General features: G+C 40.0%; 1 protein-coding gene across 1 annotated transcript in view; it reads left to right on the top strand.

Annotated features, from left to right (window-relative positions):
• Positions 1 to 13,879, top strand: part of LOC115217124 (transforming growth factor-beta receptor-associated protein 1) — an 81,660-nt gene that overhangs the window by 64,118 nt on the left and 3,663 nt on the right. Inside the window, exons 15-20 of the mRNA XM_029786728.2 lie at positions 253 to 325; positions 4,558 to 4,692; positions 5,847 to 5,947; positions 9,193 to 9,304; positions 10,119 to 10,273; positions 12,777 to 12,849. Of these exons, the coding sequence (XP_029642588.1) occupies positions 253 to 325; positions 4,558 to 4,692; positions 5,847 to 5,947; positions 9,193 to 9,304; positions 10,119 to 10,273; positions 12,777 to 12,849 (649 nt within the window). The remainder of the gene's footprint in view (positions 1 to 252; positions 326 to 4,557; positions 4,693 to 5,846; positions 5,948 to 9,192; positions 9,305 to 10,118; positions 10,274 to 12,776; positions 12,850 to 13,879) is intronic.

The following is a 13,879-nucleotide window of genomic DNA, read 5'->3' as shown; positions in this document are numbered from 1 at the left end:
TGAAAGATAGAATCTTTTTGCAGTAACTAAAGTAATTTTATAACAAAGGATATAATACATGATATCTCATGATAAGCCATTCGTGAACATATTTCTTAGATTAATTATCTCATTATCAGGGTACAGTTATTTTTTTGTTGTTGTTGTGATAATTTAATTGTTATTTTGATATTCTTATTGTCTTATATTTTTTTTTGTCCAAATGTTCATATTCATTTTCCCCCCTCTCTATTCCTGTCGGAACTTACTCAGTCTAAACGAACACAGTTTAGTGTGGAAATATGTGGAAAGAATTCTACAGATTGATCAAGAGATGGGAGTTAAGGTAAGTACAACATCTCTAACTCCTTTTACTTTAGAGAGGTGATAAGAATTTTTTACTATAATCTTTGGTTACACTCTATAAATTATAGGTTTGTACCTATAATCTATAAGCACAAGCATGGCTGTATGCCAAGAAGTTTTCTTCTGAACCATATGGTTCTGGGTTCAGTTCATCTTCATGACACCTTGGTCAGTTGTCTTCAGCTATAGACCCAGGCCAATGAAAACCTTGTGAGCGCATTTGGGAGATGGAAACTGAAAAGAGCCCATCATAGGCGCAGGAGTGGCTGTGTGGTAAGTAGCTTGCTAACCAACCACATGGTTCTGGGTTCAATCCCACCGCGTGGCATCTTGGGCAAGTGTTTTCTGCTATAGCCCCGGGCCGACCAATGCCTTGTGAGTGGATTTGGTAGACGGAAACTGAAAGAAGCCTGTCGTATATATGTATATATATATATATGTGTGTGTGTGTGTGTTTGTGTGTCTGTGTTTGTCCCCCTAGCATTGCTTGACAACCGATGCTGGTGTGTTTACGTCCCCGTTACTTAGCGGTTCGGCAAAAAAGAGACCGATAGAATAAGTACTGGGCTTACAAAGAATAAGTCCCGGGGTCGATTTGCTCGACTAAAGGCGGTGCTCCAGCATGGCCGCAGTCAAATGACTGAAACAAGTAAAAGAGTAAAAAGAGTATATATCATCAATCATCATCGACATTTAATGTTCGTTTTCCATGCTGGCATGGATTGGGTGGCTTGGCATGAACTACCAAGGCCATAGGCTGCACCAGGTTCCATAGTTTGTTTGACTTGGTTTCTTATTTCTTTACTGCCCACAAGGGGCTAAACATAGAGGGGACAAACAAGGACAGACAAAGGGATTAAGTCGATTACATCGACCCCAGTGCGCAGCTGCTACTTAATTTATCAATCCCAAAAGGATGAAAAGCAAAGTTAACCTCAGCAGAATTTGAACTCAGACGAGATGGCAGACGAAATACCGCTAAGCATTTCACCTGGCGCGCTAACATTTCTGCCAGCTTGCCACCTTTTTGGTTTCTACAGCTGGCTGCCCTTCCTAATGCCAACCATTCCACAGAACGTACTGGGTGCTTTTTAGGTGGCACCAGTACATGTGTGTGTGTGTCTGTGTGTGTGACTGTTTTCTTGCCTTGACATTGCATGATAGTTGTAAACAAATGTCACCATCATACATGTGGTATCCTTCGTTCCCATTCTTCTGTGAAAACATGTCTGATCATGGGGAAAATATTACCTTACTTGGAAACTGGTGAGGGTTAGCAACACAAAGGGCATTGAACTGTAGAAAATCTGCCTCAACACAATTCCATCTTACCATTACAAGCATGGAGAAGTGGATATACAAATAATGGTGATGAAGAATCTTGGGCATTAGAGTTAATTTTAGAGGAGTAGACTTTATAGCAGGACGGTGAACTTAATCTTGGGTATAAGATTCAATCCATTGTTTTGTTTTAAACCAACTTCATTGCTTTTGTGGGTTTTACTCTGTTTCTGCATGTATACTTATTTAATTGACCCCAAAAGGATGAAAGGCAAAGTTGCCCTCGTTGGCATTTGCACTCAGAATGTAACGGCAGATGAAATACCACTAAGCATTTCGCCCGGTGTGCTAATCATTCTGCCAGTTCACCACCCTATATTGTTAAATACATAATTGACTTCCTGTGTTGAAATCAAATCTTGCACATTAGATTTGATTTCTATACTGTGGAGTTGTACAATACAACTCTACAATATAGAGTTGGAATATAATACAACTCTATAATACATGAGTCATATTATAGAGTTACAAAATAATCACACCCAGTTCACCCTGTAAAGTGGCTGGTGTTAGGGAAGGCCTCCAGCTCTAGAAATCGTACCCAAAACAGACATTGGAAATTGATACAATCCTCTGGCTTGACAGATTTTGTTGTACTATTCAACCCATGGTTGCGTGGAAGATGGACATTAAATGATAGTGATAGTGACATGTCCCAATAGAAGTACATGAGTGTCGAACCAAATTTCTTTTAATACATTGTCTAGTCTTTAAAAAAGGTGTTATCAGATAATGTAATCTGAGATCAAATACCATTATGCTGTGTGGTAAGTAGCTTGCTTACGAACCACATGGTTTCGGGTTCAGTCCCACTGCGTGGCACTTTGGGCAAGTGTCTTCTGCTGACCGAAGCTTTGTGATTGAATTCGGTAGGCGGAAGTTACTGCTGTGTATGTATATGTGCGTGTAGGTGCTTGTGCCTCCCCGAAAGAGAGAGAGGGAATGTCCACTTTTCCATGCTTGCATAGGTCAGACAGTATTTGTTGAGGTAGATTTTCTATAGCCAGATACTCTTCCTGTCACCAACCTTCACCTGTTTCCATGTAAGGTAATATTTCCCATTGCCAAACATGGTTTTCCACAAAAGATGACAGTGATCTTCATTTACAACCTCCATTTGATATCAAACCAAGGGTATACACACATGACACGGCTGCTTGAGAAGACCCTGTATGCTTCAGAAGATCCGGCAACCCAAGTGATACCATAACCTCGTGGCCTATGCCAGGGGTGTAACCAGCCCACTTATGCATACCTTGCCTTCATTGGACACTAAACTCTGTTTGCGAAGACCTGTTGAGACAAGTGAAATCGAAATCAAATTCGATGACTGGCATCTGTGCTAGTGGAGTGCTAAGAGTACCATTCGAGCGTGATTGTTGTCAGAGCAGCTAACTGGCACTTGTGTCAGTGGACGTAAAAGCACCCACTACACTCTCGGAGTGGGTGGTGTTAGGAAGGGCATCTAGCTGTAGAAACTCTGCCAGATCAGATTGGAGCCTGGTGCAGCCATCTGGTTCGCTAGCCCTCAGTCAAATCGTCCAACCCATGCTAGCATGAAAGCAGACATTAAACGATGATGATGATGATATATTTATATAAATATATATATGTATAGTTGAAATTTATAGAGAAACAAAAGATGAACACAGATGTATGAACAACAAGCAAATATATTAGTTTGGCACTCAGGAAAAATGAAAAAGTCTTTTATTGTTTCGAGCCTACACTCTTCAACAGAAAGTAATAAGATGAAATAAACTAAGAGAGAATGAAAAAAAATGCGTGTGTGTTTGTGTTTGTGTGTGTGTGTGTATATATATATATATATATATATATATATCAATAAAAACTTACTTGAAGAAGAGAATCAACGCGTGCGTTCGGTCATATAATAACAATATAATAAATAAATAAAATATATGCATATATACATACATATATGTACATACTTACATCTATATGTATACATGCATATATATATATATATATATATATATATATATGTGTGTGAGTACAGGACACCACAAATAAACGTAGAACACGAGAAACGAAAACATAAAATCAAACAAGGAAACGGACTTTTTTTTAACAACGAAAAAACAGAGCACAGGACAAACAATACAAGGAAAATTCCCCTTCATCAGCTCCCCCTGGTTCGACTCAATGTGTGTTTCGAAGGTAAGGGCAGAACACGGCCAGGCTGAAGCAGTCCTTCCTGCAAAAGGAATTAAATGAAATTCTTTTGCAGAGGGATAAAACAAGTGACAAGAACCGGACATAAAAGCAATACAAATGAAGAAAAAACAGTAGAAAAACAGTACAAATAAAGAATAACAGTACAGGGAACCAACAATAAGGGCTTTTTTAGGCCTTGATGGTGGAATATATACTCATCATCATTTAACATCTGTCTCCCATGCATTCATGGGCAGGATGGTTGAAAGGAGCTGGCCTGGTAGAATAATACCCCAGGCTACTGTGTCTGTTTTGGCAGGGTTTTTATGGCTGGATGCCCTTCCTAACACCAACCATTCTGGTAAGTGGACTCAGTGCTTATTAAGTGGGTGGCACCAGCACCAGCGAGACAAGGAATTTTGAGAAGGTCAGGGGCATTGGAGGAGGCGATCTTGTGTCAGATAATGAAAGGCTAGAGTGTGACAGAGAGGCAGAAACAAGGGTCTTGCTATTGAGGAGGTACAGGTTTACATGATATATATGTATATAGGCCATCAGTCGATTGTTAGAAATTTAGTGTGACATTAAAGAAATAATTCGAAATTTGGACTTCTCTAATTGCAGTTAATGAGATTCGTTTCATAATCAATAATCATGCTTATGATTTTTATTCATTCTTATGTCGTTTTCCAGGTTTTCACAGAACGGTCTGCAAGTGAAGAGGAATCTGATAAGATGGCACCTGATACCATTGTTGATTTTTTACATAGTTTTCCCTTGGCTGTTGTTTTTTACCTTGAGTTTCTAGTCTTTCAGAAAAAACTTCAGGTTTGTGGAATTTTTTTCTTTTCTTTTATAACCAAGATATAACCAAGATATCATCACCACCACCATCATTGCAAGCCAGTGAAAGTAGCCTCTGTGTAGTTGCATACTCTTCTAGAAATAGAAGTCAAATCTTATTTTTTTACTGCCCACAAGGGGCTACATACAGAGGGGACAAACAAAGACAGACAAACGCATTATGTCAATTATGTCAACCCCAGTGCGTAACTAGTACTTATTTAATCGACCCCGAAAGGATGAAAGGCTAAGTCGACCTCGGCGGAATTTGAACTCAGAACGTAGCGGCTGACGAAATACCACTAAGCATTTTGCCCGGCGTGCTAACGTTTCTGCCAGCTCGCCGCCAGATCTGCTTCAATTCACACCCCTTCATCATCATCATTTAATGTCCATTTTCCATGCTGGCTTGGGCTGGACAGTTTGACTGGAGCTGGTTAGCCAGAAGACTGCATCAGGTTTCACTATGTTTTGGCATGGTTTTTATGACCGGATGTCCTTCCTAGTGCCAGAGTGGACTGAGCGCTCTTTATGTGGCACCAATACTGGCAAAGTTTGTTTTGGCATGGTTTTTATGGTTGGATGCCCTTTCTAATACCAACCACTTTACAGAGTTGCCGAGGTGCACCAGTAAGCCATTTTAAAAAAGAAAGAAGGGCACCTTGAATAATGTAGTCTTAGATACAATTAAAATATAATTAGTCCTGCTTGACCAAAATTGACCTAGGGTCATAGTCACCATCATTATTATTGTCATCATCAGCAGCACCATCATTATTGTCATCATCATCAGCAACGTCATTGTTATAGCAATCATTCACTATATCATCATCATCATCATCATCATCATCAGCATTGTTGTTGTCATCATCGTCATCATTGCTGTTGTCTTCATTTTTGATCTCATGCGATGTTAGCAACTTCAAAGCAACTGATACCTTGCAGTTTACAGGACCACGGTTCAAACCACAGTTACGTCAGTTCTTCCCACCCGTATGTGGGATTTATAAAACTACAGCTCAACTAGAAGAGGATGGTAAGATGGCATTGAGTGTATATTTTATTTAATGGCTGCAGACGAAGTTTTCATGTTAGAGTGTTTCTCTGTCATTAGTACTTGTCTCCACATTATCTTTCAGAGAGAGAAATACCACACTCACTTAGCTGTCTTGTATTTAGACCACGTATTGAAACTGCAAAAGGACAGTACAACTCCAAGCGAAACGATAGACATAGCTAGGTAGGTGTCATTCACTTGTTTGCCATATTTTCCATCATACAAGTTGAATTTTTCATTTTGCAGACAAAAATTTATAATCAAAAAGGATAGGTTGACTTATATACCAAAATGACTTTGGAGGGGCAGAAATTCTATGTGAAATGCAGCAAGATTTGGAAAGAAAGTGATAATGTTTCAATGTTTACACTGCATATATATATATATATTATAATTAGAGCTAGCACTTTATTTCACGTTGCTCCAGTTCACTCAGCTGTAGAAATGAGTTGCGACGTCACAGGTGCCAAGCTGTATCGACCTTTGTCTTTCCCTTGGATAACACTGGTGGCGTGGAGAGGGGAGGCTGGTATGCATGGGCGACTGCTGGTCTTCCATAAACAACCTTGCCCGGACTTGTGTCTAGGAGGGTAACTTTCTAGGTGCAATCCCATGGTCATTCATGACCGAAGGGGGTCTTTACCCTTTACCCTAGAGCTAGGCAAAAAAATTTGCTTCACCACACACCGAACTTTAGAAATAGCAGCCAAAGAATCTCGCTATTTCTTCTACTGTAAGAAACAACTCCCAGACAATATATACTCAAAAACGTATCACGTAGGCAGAGAAGGAAAATAACGAAATTCACCCGGCATTTGATTAACTGTGGACACGTTTCGAAATTAGATAGATATGAAAAATGCAAGAATCACATTTCCATTCTAATCATTTTTCTCTTCAGCACAGTATTTCAATATTCTAAATTTGGTAGCACTGAAAGAACTGAACATACCTATCTGACTCCAGTAACATCAGACAAATTATATCCATGACCAGTACCACCGAATTCAAAACATGCGAATGAGGTCCCGCATTCTCCCCCGTCCTCCCACGTGTGTCGTCGAGCAAAAGATTCTACTGAAAAAAAACTGTAGTTTATTATCAGGGAGAGAATTATTATTATTATTACTGACAATTAATTTTACCCTTTATTATATATATATATGTATGTATGTATCTATACTCTTTTACTCTTTTGCTTGTTTCAGTCACTTGACTGCGGCCATGCTGGAGCACCGCCTTTAGTCGAGCAAATCGACCCCGGGACTTATTCTTTGTAAGCCCAGTACTTATTCTATCGGTCTCTTTTGCCGAACTGCTAAGTGACGGGGACGTAAACACACCAGCATCAGTTGTCAAGCAATGCTAGGGGGACAAACACAGACACACAAACACACACACACATATATATTATATATATATATACGACAGGCTTCTTTCAGTTTCCGTCTATCAAATCCACTCACAAGGCATTGGTCAGCCCGGGGCTATAGCAGAAGACACTTGCCCAAGATGCCACGCAGTGGGACTGAACCCAGAACCATGTGGTTGGTTAGCAAGCTACTTACCACACAGGCACTCCTGCGCCTATATATATATATATAGTTATTATATGTTAAGACTTAAACCTCGATTTCTGAGCATTTCCTCACGTCTGCAACATATAATTTTTTTGTTTTTATATAGAGTCTGACGAGCTGTCCACAAGGCTTTGGCATTGTGGATACGAAACCTTTGGTAACTCTATGTCCAAAATTTTTTGTTGTAATAATTACTGCTTTATTCTTTAGAGTGTGCTTCTTTTCTGATATATGTTTTATTGACTATATATACACGCACGCACACACACACAGGGTACCAAGAGCACCATCCGAGTGTGATCGTTGCCAGAGCAGCCAACTGGCTTCGGTGCCAGTGGCACATAAAAGGGCACCATTCAAGCGTTATCGTTACCAAAGTCGCCTTACTGGCACCTGTGCTGGTGACATATGTAAAAGGATTCGAGCGAGGTCGTTGCCAGTTCCGCCTGACTGGCCCCCGTGCCGGTGGCATGTAAAAAGCACCCACTACACTCTTGGAGTGGTTGGCGTTAGGAAGGGCATCCAGCTGTAGAAACTCTGCCAAATCAAGATTGGAGACTGGTGCAACCATCTGGTTTGCCAGCCCTCAGTCAAAATCGTCCAACCCATGCTAGCATGGAAAGCGGACGTTAAACGATGATGATGATCATCATCATCATTATCATTTAATGTCCGTTTTCCATGCTATATATATATATATATATATAGACACACACACACATACATGTTTGTGTGTCTTTGCATTTATGTATGTTACCCCCACCTATTGCTTGATAATGGGTGTTAGTTTCTTTATGTCTGTGTGACTTAACGGTTTGGCAATTGTGACTGATAGAATAATTAACCAACTCAAAAATAATAAAAAAGATACCATGCTGTGCTCCATCATGACCATAGCTAAATGACTAAAACAAGTTAACCATTAAAGCTACAGACCTCATCAAACTGAATCCATGTTCTTAAGTGTAGAAACATTAGTTGTATTGGCAGGTGGCCTAGGGGTTAGGGTATTCGGCTCATAATTGTAAGGTTGTGAGTTCAATTCCAGGTGGCATGTTATCCCCTTGAGCAAGACAATTTATTTCATGTTGCTCTAGTCCACTTAGCTGATGAAAATGAATTGTACCTGCAATTCAAAGGGTCAGCCTTGTCGTTTCCTCTGTCTCTTGTTTAATTTCCCTGTGGACTACTTTAAGGGTACATGTGTCTGTCGAGTGCTCAGTCACTTGCACATTAATTTCATGAGCAGGCTGTTCCATTGATCCAATCAACTGGAATCCTTGTCTTCATAACCAACATAGGCGTAGGAGTGGCTGTGTGGTAAGTAGCTTGCTTACCGACCACATAGTTCAGGGTTCAGTCCCACTACGTGGCACCTTGGGCAAGTGTCTTCTACTATAGCCTCGGGCCGACCAAAGCCTTGTGAGTGGATTTGGTAGACGGAAACTGAAAGAAGCCCGTCGTATATATGTATATATATGTATGTGTGTGTATGTGTTTGTGTGTCTGTGTTTGTCCTCCCAACATCGTTTGACAACCGATGCTGGTGTGTTTACGTCCCCGTAACTTAGCGGTTCGGCATAAGAGATCGATAGAAAAAGTACTAGGCTTACAAAGAATAAGTCCCGGGGGCGATTTGCTCGATCGACTAAAGGTGGTGCTCCAGCATGGCCACAGTCAAATGACTGAAACAAGTAAAAGAGTAAAAGAGAGTGCTAATTAAGCTAGAAATATTAGCTGGTTTTGTGTTCCTCTCCAACGGGATGAAGGAATTGAACTGGCAATGATGATTGCAGAAATGGTTGCAACAGTTTCTCATTTCATGTTTGGTTTTGTTGCTGGTTGCAGGTCAAAGTTAAGACATCTGCTCCAGGTATCCGATCTCTATAGAGTGCAACTTATCCTAGGCAAAGCTAGAGAAATGAATATGCATGCTGAGTGTGCAATCCTCTACGGTAAGGTATGTTCGTAATGTTACAACAGAATCTATCTGAAAGGTATGTCCCATGGTTTACATGGCATTGCTTCAATCATTATTGTGTTTCATAAATCTTAAGAATGTGTAAACGTGTGTGAGACAGAGAGAGAAACAGAGAGAGTGTACATGTTGAGTGTGTGTGTGTGTGTGTGTGTGTGGATGTGGATGTGTCTCAGTGTGTTATGAGTGTATCTGTGAGAAAGCGTGTGAGATTGTATGTGTGCGAGTGTGTGTGTGTGTATGTGTGAGAGTGTACTTGTGGGAGTGTGTGTTTGCACGTGCAGGTATGTGTGTGTGAACATGTGTGAATCTATCTGTTTGTGAGTGTGTGTGGGGTGTATGTGAAAGTTTGTGTGTGTGTGTGTGTTTGTTTGGGCTAGTTAGTGTGTAATTGATGTTGTTTAACACCAAATCAACCAGAATTGAGCCATATTGTGATCAGAAGCATTGCAATTGTGACTGTTTTGTTTATAACTGCATTGTGTAAACTATCTTTCTTTCACTTTTAAAAAAAAATATATCAACATACGATTTTAGGGTGACTTGCGTTGCTATTTTTTGCAGGTTGAGTGACAACACAGATGCTCCCTCATGGCTCGTATGTAAGGGATGTGTGGTTTGGGATACATGCTTAAAGAGGACATGTGTGCATGTGTATGCTTGTTTATATATAAGGAATGTGTGTGTGTGTTTGTATTCTAATGAATAAGTTTTGTTGCTTTCATGAGTGCATATGTTGCATGTTTCTGTCAATCCAAAATTTTCACAACTTTGCCAACTGCTGGTTCCCTTTTAGCTGGAAGAACATGATAAAGCCTTAAAGATATTAGTTCACAAACTGAAGGATTATGGTGCTGCTGAGAATTATTGCCTGGTCAATGCCAAAGATGCTGTCTACAAGAGGAAACTCTTCCACATTCTACTTAGTGTTTACCTTGATCCTAGCTATGAGTAAGTTTTTTTTTATACCTTTATTCCCGAACCTCTCTTATGGTAGACATTACTTTATACCATTATTCCTTTATACCTTCCTTTATATCTTTATTCCTTTATACTTTTATACCTTTATTCCTTTATTCATTTTTACCTTTATTCCTTTATACTTTTATACCTTTATTCCTTTCTTCCTCTATACTTTTATACCTTTATTCTTTTATACCTTTATTCCTTTATACTTTTATACTTTTAATCCTTTATACATTCACTCCTTTATGCATTTATTTTTTTATACCTTTCTTCTCAAACCTCTCTTATAATGGATACTGTTTTAGACACCGCTAAGATAATACAGAAAGCCACCAGAATTGTTACTGCTTTGGACAAAATGTTTAGTGGCATTTCTTCTGGCTCTGTACTTCGAGTTCCGAGATGAGACCCAGCTGAGGTCAAGTTTACCATTCATTCCTTTTGGGTTGATAAAATAAAGTACCAGTCAGGTACTGGGGTTGATGTATCTGACATGGCCCCTCCCCTCACAATTGCTGGCCTTGAACCCTGCAATGGACTGGCATCTTGTTCAGCGGGGATGTTGTGTTCCCAATTACTTGCTTATATCTTATGAAAACTGGGTAATCAACACGATGAATTCTAAGATTTGAGGGGTGAAAGGAAAAAGAAAAAAACACAAAGATGACTGCACTGGTTTATCATCATCATCATCATCATCATCATCACCATTTAATGTCTGTTGTTCATGCTGGCATGGGTTGGACGGTTTGACTGGGCATGCATGCTGGAAGGCTGTGCTAGGCTCCAGCTTGATTTGGCATGGTTTTCTATGGCTGGACGCCCTTCCTAATGCCAACCAACCTGAGAGTGTAATGTGCCACCAGTACAGGTGCCATTTGCATGACACTGGTATCTGCCATGACTGCAGTTCTGCTTGGCTTGATGGGTCTTCTCAAACACAGCATAATACCAAAGGCCTTGATCATTGCCTCCATGAGACCCAACACTCAAAAGGTGCTCTGCCACTTTGCCTCCATGAGGCCTGATGCTCGAAGGGAACTCAGCCACTATGTCTCCATAAGGGCCAACGCTCGAAAGGTACTCAGCCACTTTGGCTCCATGAGACCCAATGTTCAATCTGCCTTTCACTCTGAGAGAGAGACCCTTTGTTACCAGCAGGGGTAGGAACTCTCAAAACTTTGCCCAGCCTAATTTTATTCTCACAGCTTCGCTCTATGATCAACCACCTTCTCTACTAACCTAGTTACCTAGATACCAGAAGCTATCTACTCCCTCTAGCTCTTCCCCTGACAGTTGATGGAGACTATTTTCCGCACATGTTCAGCATTTATTATGCCTGTGTACCCTCCACATCCAGGAGTTAGTTTCTCTGTTAACCTTCCTTTGATGTTGCTGCACTTTTTGTGTATCCAAAACTTACACTGGGTGCAGCTCCAGATCGGGATTGATCTAGCAGACCTATGATCAAAATATTCCAACCTTTACAATCCTACTCTTTACTCTTTTACTTGTTTCAGTCATTTGACTGTGGCCATGCTGGAGCACTGCCTTTAGTCGAGCAAATTGACCCCAAGACTTATTCTTTGTAAGCCTAGTACTTATTCGATTGGTCTTTTTTGCCGAACCGCTAAGTTACGGGGACGTAAACACACCAGCATCGGTTGTCAAGCAATGTTGGGGGGACAAACACAGACACACAAACATATACACACGCATATATATATATATATATATATGTATATATGTATATATATACATATATACACACACACACACATATACGACGGGCTTCTTTCAGTTTCCATCTACCAAATCCACTCACAAGGCTTTGGTCAGCCCGAGGCTATAGTAGAAGACTCTTGCCCAAGGTGCCACGCAGTGGGACTGAACCTGGAACCATGTGGTTCGTAAGCAAACTACTTATCACACAGTCACTCCTATGCCTGATAACTTTTTTTTAAGTAATATGCATTCAATATTATTTTATCTAAAGGTTCTGAACTGGTAGACTTATTAGGATGCTGAGAAAAATTCTTAGCAGCATTTTGTCCATCTTTACCTTCCGAGTTCAAATTCCATCAAGGTTGACTTCATCTTTCATCCTTTCAGAGTCAATAAAATAAGTACCAGTTGAGCACTAGAGTGCGTGTAATCTACTTACACCTTCTCACAAGCTTGCTGGCCTGGTGTCAAAATTTTAAACCAATATTACTTTATCTAAAGTTGTCTTCAGTAGCATTTTTTTAAAGGACGGTAGTGGCCAAACATTTTAAAGAAAATTTGGCTGCTACTTCTCGCAATCACAATGCAATTAATTGTTTTGAGCTTGCAACACTGGTTTAAAGATAGATTTGATAAGGTAAGAAATTCAGCTAAAATTGGGAAAGAGTCTATGAATAAGGTGTTAAGATTAAAGGAGAATATTAGGTAAGAATCTGCCATCAATTAATGAGACAAAATAAATAAAATGTTCTTTTACTTTCAGGAGACGAGACATCCTTATTCCGCCCGCAATTGCTCTTTTAAACAGCAATGTTGCTGAGTTTGATTCTATAAAGGTTTGTATTATACCTCTCTCTCTCTCTCTCTTTTACTCTTTTACTTGTTTCAGTCATTTGACTGCGGCCATGCTGGAGCACTGCCTTTAGTCGAGCAAGTCAACCCCGGGACTTATTCTATCGGTCTCTTTTGCCGAACTGCTAAGTGACGGGGACGTAAACACACCAACATCGGTTGTCAAGCAATGCTATTGGGGGACAAACACAGACACACAACATATACACACACATACATATATATATATATATATATATATATAATATATATATATATATATATATATATATATATATATATATATACATACATATATACGACAGGCTTCTTTCAGTTTCCATCTACCAAATCCACTCACAAGGCATTGGTCGTCCCGGAGCTATAGCAGAAGACACTTGCCCAAGATGCCACGCAGTGGGACTGAACCTGGAACCATGTGGTTGGTAAGCAAGCTACTTACCACACAGCCACTCCTGCGCCTGTTTATGAAGAATTAGGAGATCTAATAGATATGAAAAATAGTCCCAATAATTACTGGTTTATAACTTGTCATCATGTTTCCTTGTGTGTGTAGTACCATTTAACTTCCATCTTCCATACTGTTATGGGATCAACAGTTTAACAGGATATGACAGGTTCAAGAATTGTGTTGTGTTCCAATGTCTTTCTTGACATGGTTTCTGTGGCTGGATTCCCTTCCTAATGCCAACCATTTTGCAGAGTATACTGGGTGCTCTTTCATGGCACCAGCACTACTTAGGTCACCATAGTTATTCTTTCATTCTTTTATATTTTTACTTGTTTCAGCCATTTGACTGTGGCCATGCTGGAACACTGCCTTAAAGGGTTTTTTAGTTGGAAAAATCGATCCCAGGACTTGTTCTTTGTAATCCTAACACTTATTCTATCAGTCTCTTTTGCTGAACCACGAAGTTATGTGGACCTAAACACACCAGCATTGGTTGTCAAGCAATGGTGGGGGAACAAACACAGACACATGCACTCACACACAAACATATACATACATATTGT

The sequence above is a fragment of the Octopus sinensis genome, linkage group LG11 (genome assembly GCF_006345805.1).
Source record: "Octopus sinensis linkage group LG11, ASM634580v1, whole genome shotgun sequence".
NCBI classification, from domain to species: Eukaryota; Metazoa; Mollusca; class Cephalopoda; order Octopoda; family Octopodidae; genus Octopus; species Octopus sinensis.
Note: the sequence above shows the minus strand (reverse complement) of the source record. Positions and strands in the feature narration are given on the sequence as shown.